The 10,893-nt window shown below is 38.1% G+C and overlaps 1 protein-coding gene across 1 annotated transcript; it reads right to left on the bottom strand.

The window, feature by feature from the left end:
• Positions 1-6,952: 6,952 nt before the first annotated feature.
• LOC132619998 (uncharacterized) lies at positions 6,953-9,435 on the bottom strand. The gene is made up of 4 exons (XM_060334740.1): positions 8,624-9,435; positions 8,362-8,572; positions 8,139-8,263; positions 6,953-7,994 (listed from the first exon to the last, which is right to left on the bottom strand). Exons 1-4 carry the CDS (start codon positions 9,433-9,435, stop codon positions 6,953-6,955), a joined length of 2,190 nt encoding a protein of 729 aa, XP_060190723.1.
• Positions 9,436-10,893: the final 1,458 nt, after the last annotated feature.

Genomic DNA, 10,893 nt, shown 5'->3' with positions numbered 1-10,893 from the left:
TCCAATTTGTTAGGGTAAACAAGGTTAGCATGAGTCAAAAGGCATATGCACAAGTTAGTTAATCTTCCCACTCATTAATCAAAAATTTAATCTCACATTAATTAAGCAATTTGCAATATTAAACTCAAGTCCACTGGGACTATCACAAATACATTTACAACCCGAATCAATCACTCAAGCAAGTTCGTAGTACAAATATTCAAATCATATAACAAGGCATAATTACATAGGATAAGCAACTGTTTTTCATCATACTTCATAGAGTACCATTCCATTCCCTTGGTTGCAACGGTACAAACAGATCAATTTTGAAACATAGGACATAGAAAACATAGGATACATTGTTTTGAGGAAACAGTTTAAAGAACCTAGTAACTTTTGCTAGGGATGGTGACCAGAGTGGATCCGATATTCTAAGTCTAGTGACTGGGGAATCCTAAGGTGAGCTGATGGCAGTGTCTTTGAGAAGAAGGGAGGCATTTATTTTTATTGAATAGCTCCTTCAAGACCCACCATCTTTATCCGATTTAACTTTTAATAATTATAAAGACCCTGACTGCTCTTCGACCCTAGATATCTGAGGCGTACTATCAGCTTCCTTCCCATCACCAACATCTGGACTTCTTTTCTTTCCCAGATAGTGGAGGGTTCTTCTCTGTGTTCGCCTATCGTAAATTTTTCAAGAACCATTATACCTCATTCACTTAGTTTTTCACACAAACATTCATCATTGGCTTGGATTGAAATTGTAATATCCAGCAACTCATTTTCTTTAAGCATTATTGTGACACTGATTTCTTTCATAGTTGCCCATGTTTTGGGATCTTTAGATATTTCCCCTTTTCTTTGATCCAACCATTTTTCATTGCCCTTCTATCTTTTCAGATGAGTGGATTCGTACAGGAGTGAATGGATGGTTGATGACAGTGAGATAGCATTTGAGGTCGGGATTTGTTAATTTATGAGAATGAATAGTAAACCTAGGGTTATAGGAGGAGAAAGGCATTTTTTTTTACGATTTGGTGCTGTGGAGTATGAGAGAGTAGAGTGAATGAGATTTTGAGTATTTGTTGATGGTTTAAGTAGCATTAAGGAGACAAGGTGGGTGTTGTTAAAAGAGGAGGTGAAAATATGTTTTGGGAAACAGATTGATTTGATTGCTGCCATTTTCAAGAGGGGTCATCATGACTCTTTTTCTCAGATCTCAAAACTCTTTTAATATTGGCTAGGTTCTTGACATAGTAGATAGAACAAGTTTTCCAAGTTGTTTCATGATCTAACTGTAGAATTTATTTCTAGGGAGGTATTTATACCCGAAGTGATAATGATTAACTAGGTGCAATCTTGTTCTTTTGCCTAGTTGCTGTGATAGAATACCTTTGTAAAACTATTTTGAGATCATAAAACTGTTAGGGTATGCCCACCGACTCAAATGTACACGACAGAGTAGTATATTTTATGATTTCAACTTTGAAGTACTCAGTTTATCTGAACCAAGGATTCTAGCCAAATTTTTTGGGAAGACTATTAGCATCATTCTTTTAGCATGATCTTCATCTCAACCCTTTATCAACTGTTAGTAGCTCAATTTTTTACTGTCATCATAGAAATATTCAATTTTGAGATCACTTGACAGTTGCTTGCTTCTTTGAGCCTCGACTTGTTCTGACTACTTGTTCCCCTGTGATCTCTTTTCCATTTTTGCGAACAGGTTCCTCAACCTTCTTCTTCTGCAATGCTCATGAGGCCTTTCCTTGAGATTTATCACCTATAGTTGTTGAACATTGTTTTCCCCCTTGTTAGTGTGCTTTCCACAAGGTTAATAGATGTGTTGATGAACCCATTTCCTCTGCATAATTACTTGAAGATTCACTCTGTCTAAGTTCCAGTATGTCTGATTACTGATTATTATCTTCTTAATTTGTATTGCCCTTTTTTTTTTTTAAACTGCTACAAGTGAAAAGATCTTTTATGTGAATCGCCTCATTTTTTGAGCAAGCCTTAAGTGAGTGTTGTTTGTCCTTGCTCATTTTCACCACAACTGCTAGGTAATCATAGATTTGTTTTAGGAACCCATACTAGCTTGGGTCCTTTAGTTTTAGGAACCCATACTAGCTTGGGTCCTTTTCCTTGTGCAAAAGGGTGAATCAAATCTTGCCCAAGTGAATCTATTTCCTACCCCTGTTGCAGACTTCTTTGATATTTTTGGGATTGGTACTAAAGTCTCATGAAAAAAACATGTTTTTTTTCTTATTTCAATCAATTTTGTAGATATCATCCTTCTATCAACAAGCCTGTTCCCAATCTTATTCCAGTAGGCTGAAACACGTCTTTTCTTATCTATTTTGAGTATACATAAGGAGCCCAGTTACCTTTTCTTGTATCATTAGTCTTGAGAGGCTTAGTATTCCTATATCTTGATGTGAGCTCTTTCTTTTGGCTGAGAGGGTGGGTTATATCTTTTCTTCTCGTACGAGGAGGCATGTGGGGAAACCTGTTCTTGTTTCCTCTTTTGTTTTTTTGTTTTAAAGAGATCTGATATTTCTATTGGTACTCTCAGATCCTCTCCTTGGGCTATCAAGATGAGTCCTATTTCTCATTGTCCATACTGCAGGCACATATGAGGGCTTGTTTTCTATCCTAGTTCTATTTGTGTTCCCTATTTTAGCTCTTTTGTTAGATGCTTTTTGGTTTCTCTTAATATGCCTTATACTCACTGGACACTTGCTTCTAGAGTGTCCAGTTTTACCAGAAAGTGTGCAAAATTCCCCTTTGTAGATTCCCTTCTTGCCTATTACTTGTTGTACCCTAGATCAGTGTTTGCATTATGTATTTGACTTGCAAGATTTGATAGCATCTGTGATGATTGTGTTCAGCGACTAACTCTCTCGAGATCTTTTCTCATTCTTTTTATGTCAAGGCAAAATTTTCTAAATTTTTCTTTCTCAAAATACACCTCATTTTCATCCTTCTGTACTCAGCTTCAACCTCCAGTTGCTCCTCTTTTATTACAGATTTTCCAGTTGTTCTATTTTTTGTCTTCTGGATTTCTTTCCTAATAGATGTGATAAAGATATCACATTGACTGACCTGTTCTTTTAGTGAGTTGATCTTCTTTTCAGCTTTCATTTTACTAGCCTCTAACTCAATGGATTTGTGCTTCCAGCTCGTGTAGGCATTGAGTAGTAGAACCCTTTTTGTGCTCATATCTTGAGTTTTATCATTTAGAGTACTCATTAAGGAGTTGAGCCTTTTCTTCAAAAATACGTCCAGTCTCATCTTTTTGGTCAAGAACGTTTATTGCCGAGTCTTCATCCATATCTGATTCTGAGTCTCCAATAGACACAAGAGCCATGTGATTTGCTTCATCCTTAGTGTCTACACTAAGGTTTAAACTCCACGCAATTGTCATGGCCTTTTCCCATCAAGGACCCCAAGGTGGGTAATTTTTTATCCTTATATTTTGCTCTTCATTCGTAACAACTTCTCTGGCATGATTTCTATTGTTGGATCTATCTTCTTGAGGCTTATAAGCTTATATCAATGAATCCCAAATTTCCTTAGCACTTTAGTATCTAGCAATTCTTTTGTGCACTGCCTTTGCATTCATTTCCATCATTCTAAAGTCTTCAATGTTACACCTCAGAGTTTCGGGTTGTTGCGCGGTAAATAGACTAACGCAAGTTAAGCTGTATACCACAAGTAAGAAGGGATATTTAATGACTCTAATTAAGATTTCCAAAGACAATTGAGGGGAAAGAAGAAAGCTGTTTGGAGAAGTTGAGGTAGAGAGTGCCTTCCCGTGTACAATTATATCAGTAGGTGTTCTGGATAGATTCCAGGATTCGAAGTCGAACGAATTGAACCGACGCAAACTGAACGGACTCAGGAAATTCTAAAGATATCAGTCGCTGTCGAAGGGCCGTCGATGTGTTGACGGACATTCACTCTGCACCGTCAGCACGTTCCTGCAAACTGGAATCTGCAGGCGCAACTCGACGGGACAAGTCGACGAACCGTTGATTTGTCGACAGAACCGTCTACCCGGCCGTCAAACCGCCCCTCTAGAATTTTCTGGTTTCAGCTATAAATAGACGACCCTTGTCCATAATTTTTAGATTTCACTTTTTCCCTAAGTCTTGCAAGCTCTAGAATATGCCGCACATCATATCATCACAAATCCAAGAGGGATCAAGGATTAAACACCAAGAATTAGTAAAATCAAGTGTGCGGATGCTCATTAGCGTTTGTGGAGATCAAGAAGTTCTTTTGTATTGAAGTGGGGTTTTTCTCCAAGTGAAGTATTCTCACCCAAAGTCCATTCCTACATAATCAAAGGTTGAATCGCGAGCTTGAAAGGCAAACAATTAACGATAAAGTTGAGGAGACGCAAAGGTATGCGAGGCTAGTCTCGTTCTTTCAAAGGCATGACTTCTATACTATGATTTCTTTTCTATATTCCCATGACCTTCTTACACCCCGGAAGTTGAAAGTTAAAGAGCCTTAAGAGCTCCTTATAAGATAAAGATGATATATATTCTATGATAATGATGATGATAATGACGCTTTCATGAGCCTGATAATCCTATGTTTATGATTTCATTGATGTTATTCCTTGTTGTTGTCTCACCTCATGATACTAGTTCTTTCAAGGCGAGGCATAGCGATGATGATTGTTCCATAACATAATCGGAGGTTCCCAACCTTACGTCACTCCGATAGAGTTACAGTTTTTACTTGGGCTCTTATGCATGCTTCATGTTAAGCTACACCGTGTCTATATGGCACGGGTAGCACCACTAGTGGGCGGTGTAAGATGGTTACCCCGGACACGGGCTAATGATGTTATTGATTCAGACAGTTTATGTATGTATGTGTGATATGTTTTAAAGGTAAAAGTGAGCATGAATGATTCCGCCTCAAGAGGCAAGCAGTTACAGTTATCTTTTCTTCTTATGCTTTCTATATTTCCTTATTAGGTTACCATTTATGCCTTACATACTCTGTACACTGTTCGTACTGACGTCCATTTCTTTTATGGACGATGTGTTCATGCCCACAGGTAGACAGGGAGACGGTGCAGACGCTTAGGAGCTTACTCAGCAGATTTATAGGAGCACTACACTACTCCGAAGTTCCCACTTCTTGGTACATTCTCTTGTGTATATATTGGGCATGGCGGGATCCTATCCCGTCCTTATGATTTCAGTTTTCAGTTAGAGGCTCGTCAATACTTATGTGTGGGTTGTAGATGTTATGAGACCTCTTCAGTGTATATGTTGTGCATCACTTTGTAGCCTTGTGAGCTCATGCATATATACACATTTTTGGGAGATTCGAAAATTGGCCTATGACAAGTTCTATGTTGAAAATGATACATGTCTAGTTTAAGTATGATAGATAGCACGATGAGTGGTGCTCGGTAGCTAGCTCCGGGTACCCGTCATTGCCTATTAGTTGAGTCGTGACATTCAACTGAGAATTCTTCTTGAATTTTTTTTCCTCCTTGAGCCATCGGTTCTGGTCACTGCGGGGATACGTGGTCCTCTTGTAGTGATTGTCCAGAGATCAGAATCTACTAACATCAAATGAATCTCCATGTGGTTCTTCCATTAGGCATATTGTTCCCTATTAAACCATGGTGACATGTTTATTGATCTCCTTTCACTATGTCCTAGAGGTGGGTTCAATATTTATCTTTGATATTCTCCCAATGTGTTATCCTCATTGGGGTAGAACCTACTCGGATACCACTTGTTAGTAAAGGACACACTATATTTATTTGGAAACCACCCTACTCAGAAGGACGATTTTTTTCTTTGCATGAAAACCAACAAACCAAGTTTGGCAGTGTTTTATTAAAAGTAGTAAGTTTTCTGTACAATAGTGTAAAGAAAGGAAAAGAAAAGAAAAACAAATGAAAACAATCCTAATAAAAGAAAAAAAGGATTGAAATGTAAACAATATCCAAAGACTGTATAGAAGCTAATCTACAGTAGATCCTCTGCCCTTGCCTTAATACCATCTCAAACACCTACAAGCTCTCACCAGGTGCTATGGTTCAAAGTCAAATGAATACATATTTAGGCTTCCACGATGCAGTAGAATTCCTCCGTGTTCCTTCAGATGTAGCTGCTATCTCCTTGCCTTGATGTTGAACTTTGTTTGCCATTGTCTCAAAATTCCTGAATGAACCAATCTTTAGAAATCTTACAAGAGAATGAGCTTCAAGCTAATACCACTCTTGTACTCCTGCCAAAGATAGTTTCATACAGGTACATGTGTTATTCATGGCATGTTGAGATGTAACCTTGTTGCTGCTACTACTGTCCAGATTGCTATTAATCTCCAGGGATATGATGATCCTTAGCTGTGCTGATCCTCATGTATGGTATATGTGACTTTTCTGTATTTAGAATTTTTCCTTGCTTTCACAGGAGGTGAAGTAAAATTATGAAAATGATGATCACCTGCAAAATCAAAAGCATAGTTAGTTACAAAATCAGCCAGGCCATTTCCTTCTCTCAGAACATGCTTCACCTTGAAATATCATTTATGATCATTGATATACTCCATGGAGTCTCCCACTGACCAGTTAAGATCATCTTCATGGTCATTGAGTCTGTTTCCATCACCACTGGCACCAGAATGTGTGTAACACAGTACTTAAGACCCTCATGTAGTGCCCTTGCTTCAGCTATCAAATTTGAACCATCTGATATCCTTCTTGCTGCTACATATTGGAAATCACCTACTGCATTTCTGATACAAAAGGCCACAGAGCTTGGCCCAGGAATTCCCCTAGAAGCTCCATCAAAATTGCATTTATACCATCCTGGCATAAGAAAATCCCATTTCACTATCTTGCTTACAATTCTTGGCATGTATGCTTCAAAGACTTGTAGGATTTGAGGTATGTATCTTGGTAAGTTGTTTTGCCGGAAACCTCATTCTAATATATGATCATGTTTATTTCATAAATCACTTTGTTGATGGACATCCTCCCTCCATGTAGGACAGTATTCCTCCACTTCCATATCTGCCACATAGTGACCATTGGAATGGCTTTCAAGATGGTTCTGAACTTTGCGGGGCAATCTGCATTCCACCAGACTTGAAGAATCTGCCTGACTTGTTGAAACTGTGTTGTGATGCCAACAGCAGTTTTAACATGAGTCCACACTTTTGTTGTAACATTTCCTGTAACAAACAAATGATCCACAGTTTCATATTGCCTATAATCATAGCAGTAACAGGTTGCCTCAGTATCTACCCCAATCCTTCTTACTACCTCTCCAACTGGTATTTTGTACTTCCACAACCTCCAGAAAAAGAAGGATATCTTAAAAGGTACCCCTGATATCCACATGTTCTTAAAGACATCTGACTTGACTGCTTTGCTCCTCAGTAATTCCCATGCAGTGCCTACAATAAATTTGCCTGATGCTGTCATCATCAATCTTGGCCTATCCCACTCTTCTTTTGGTTCATGAAAGTGCAATTCTTCTAATATATGATCCACAATATCCATAGGGAATAACTGCTGCAGTCTTCCTATATTCCAACCATCCTGCAACATAAGTTCTTTTACATCTTGAACACCCTCATCTATCACAAAATCATCTGCAATAATGTGATATAGAGCCCCTAGCTTTGTCCAGTTGTCAAACCATACATTTGCAGTTCCACTCCTAGGTTCCCACCATATTTCTTGCTCTATATTATCTCTAGCCTCTATCCTAGCCTTCCATACTTGAGAACCTCCCTTCCACTGCACAGTCTGAGGACTGTGCCTTTTGCAATATTTGATCCACATGTAGCTTGCCCATAGAGTATTTGTTGTCCTGAATTTCCACCAAAGTTTTGCACATAAGGCTTTAGATACATCAAACAAAGATCTAAAGCCTACTCCTCCATCCTCTTTTAGCTTACACAAGTTTAGCCATGATGACCAGTGTCTTCTTCTGCCTTCCTCACTATTATTCCAGAAGAATCTTCAGAAGATTTTGTGCATATCATTGATAACACATTTTAGGGGTTTGATGGCTGACAACAAATGTATTGGCATACTCATTAGTACATTATTGATCAGAACAACTTTTCTTCCAAATGATAGCAATCTTCCTTTCCAAGTCTACAGCCTATTCTTGACTTTCTTGATCAGATCATTGTAATCAGCCTTCCTCTTCCTTAAATGTGTGACAAGACAACTCAAATATGTAAAAGGAAAAGTGCCTCTTTTAAAACCAGTAATATTCTCCACCTGTTGTATCAGCACATTAGACACCTTACTGTATACATAGAATGAGCTCTTGCCTTTATTTATAAGTTGGCCTGATACTGCTCATATGCATGTAATACCTCCATAATTAGCTCCAAAGATCTAGCATTAGCAGATGAAAAAATTATTGTGTCATCTGCATATGCCAGATGGTTCTGATTTGCACTCCATTTGGGAATTTCATAACTTCTAAAATCATTATTCTCAAATAAAGAGTTCAATGTTCTAGATAAAACTTCAGCAGATAAGATGAACAAAGCAGGAGAGAGTGGATCTCCTTGTTTTACACCCCTGGTGGAATGAAAGAAACCATAAGCTTAACCATTAAGAAGTATGGAATACCAATTATTTGCTATTAGCCTCCAAACCATATCTATGAAAATTTCTGCAAATCCGATCTTACTTAAAACTCTGATCAAGTAACTCCATGATACTCTATCATATGCTTTAGCCATGTCAAGCTTAAGTACAACATTAGCTGGTTTTCCTCTTAGTCTATTGTCAGTCACAACTTTTTGAGTTAGAAGGACATTTTCAATGATACATCTGCCCTTAACAAATCTAGACTGGTTGGGAGATATCAGAGAAGGTAGAATGCCATCCAGTTTATCCTGAACCACTCTAGAAATAACCTTGTTGATGAAGTTGGTGAGACTGATTGGTCTCATATCAGCAAAGGTCTCAATGTTATTCTTCTTTGGTAATAGTACCAGGTTGGTATTAGTGACTGACTTTGGAAGAGTTTTCCCATCAAAGAAGGCTTTCACAAGATTGTATACATTAGCACCAACAATGTCCCAACACACCTGATAAAATATTCCAATCATACCATCTGGACCACCAACACTGTTTGCAGATAATTCAAATACAGCCTTCTTCACCTCCTCTAAAGTTGGCATGTTTACCAGCTGATTGTTAGTATCCTGATCCATCATACTTGGAACATGTTGTAGCAATTCAAAGTCTAATGGATCAACCTCTTGAGAGAACTGCTGTTGGTAAAATATACAACCTTCTTCTGCCAAAAGTGACTCCCCTTCTATCCATATTCCGTGCTGATTCTGAATTCTTCTGATCTGCAATCTCTTTCTCCTACCATTCACAATACTATGAAAGTACCTTGTATTCCTGTCACCCTCAGCAAAACTAGTCATATGTTACTTTTGTCTCCAAAATTCTTCCTCATAGTGAACATACTTCTTCAATGCTGCTTGTGCTTGCTGTGGCACCATCCTGTTCATAGGAGTAGGATCCTCTTCAAAACATTGTTCTTTAATTCTCACCACCTCTTCCCTTACTGTTAGTTGCTTGAAGATATCACCAAAAGTTGCCTTACTCCATGCAGATAAAGCAGATTTCACATTATTCAATTTCAGCTTAAATCTGATAAAATCATCCCCTTCAAAAGCTGTGATCCATGCCTGATTAACCACCTCTAAGAAAGATTCATGTTCTGTCCAGAATTTTAGAAATCTGAAAGGCTTCCTTATGTGATGTGAAGATTCACCACAAGTAAGTAATAAAGGGGCATGGTGTGAGCTAGTTCTGGATAAATGTTGCACCTCCATATGTGCAAACCAATCTTGTAATTTAGAGTTTGCAATCATTCTATCCAATCTCTTGAAAATACAGTCACTACCTGCCCTCCCATTAGACCAAGTAAACAGACTCCCCTTATAATTTATATCAAACAGCTCACATGAATTAATACAAAATGCAAAATCCTCATATTCATCAGGAGATACAGGTAAACCACCAATCTTCTCATCTTCATTCATAATGACATTAAAATCAGCCACTACCAACCAAGGCAATTCCATTTTATCAGCCAAACTATACAGACTATCCCATAAACTGATTCTTTCCAGATGATCACACTTTGCATAGACCATTTTTACCATAAGTGACTTATTCCACTCTTGGAAAAACAGCTTTATAGTAATTTGTTGTTCTAGGTCCTGCAAAATCTCCACATCCACATTATCATTTATAAAGAACCATATTTTACCATTGCAGTTGTAATGGGCATGTCTCATGCCTGATCTCCTTCTAAATCCCTGAATATGCCTAAAGTGTTGAAAAGGCTCCATTAAAGCTATAATGGAGAATTTGTGATGTCTATGCAGCATTTGGACTCCGTGTAAAGCTTGTTGTGTGTTCACAGATCTGATATTCCAAAAGAGTGTCTTCATCATCATTTAAAAATAGGCTTACAACCCCTTCTTGGTACTACTCTTATAGGAATAGTATCTGTGATTACTTGTTTCTTTCCTTTCTTAGAGCCTTTCTGTCTAGATCTTGGTGAGATGCCAGCTTCTTTGACCATATTATTAAAAACCTGCTCCACTGAAACCTCTTCTTCACTTTCTTTGAATTTGTTCTTTCCCTCATCATGTTCCACCTCAACTCCCACATTAATATTATGAGAGATCACATCATGCAGTTCCTTCAAAGGAGATTGTTTTCTCCGAGGAACCAGTGGCTGCACATTGTCCATTTCCACTTGTGCCACTGCCAACTCCTTGATCACTTCCCTCTCAGGAGGAAATAAACCAATGCCATTGTCATTAATTGAGATGCTCAAATCTCCCTCCTTCATGTTATTATCAGGA

The sequence above is a fragment of the Lycium barbarum genome, chromosome 11 (assembly GCF_019175385.1).
Source record: "Lycium barbarum isolate Lr01 chromosome 11, ASM1917538v2, whole genome shotgun sequence".
Classification (NCBI taxonomy): Eukaryota; Viridiplantae; Streptophyta; class Magnoliopsida; order Solanales; family Solanaceae; genus Lycium; species Lycium barbarum.
The sequence above is the reverse complement of the archived record's forward strand: the minus strand, read 5'-3'. Positions and strand labels throughout refer to the sequence as shown.

Coding starts and splice junctions, on each gene's coding strand:
- LOC132619998 (XM_060334740.1), bottom strand. CDS start 9,435: ATGACTAGTTTTGCTGAGGGTGACAGGAATACAAGGTACTTTCATAGT. Junction 8,573..8,623: donor AGGCTAATAGCAAATAATTG/GTATTCCATACT, acceptor TCATTCCACCAG/GGGTGTAAAACAAGGAGATC. Junction 8,264..8,361: donor CTTTGGAGCTAATTATGGAG/GTATTACATGCA, acceptor CTGATACAACAG/GTGGAGAATATTACTGGTTT.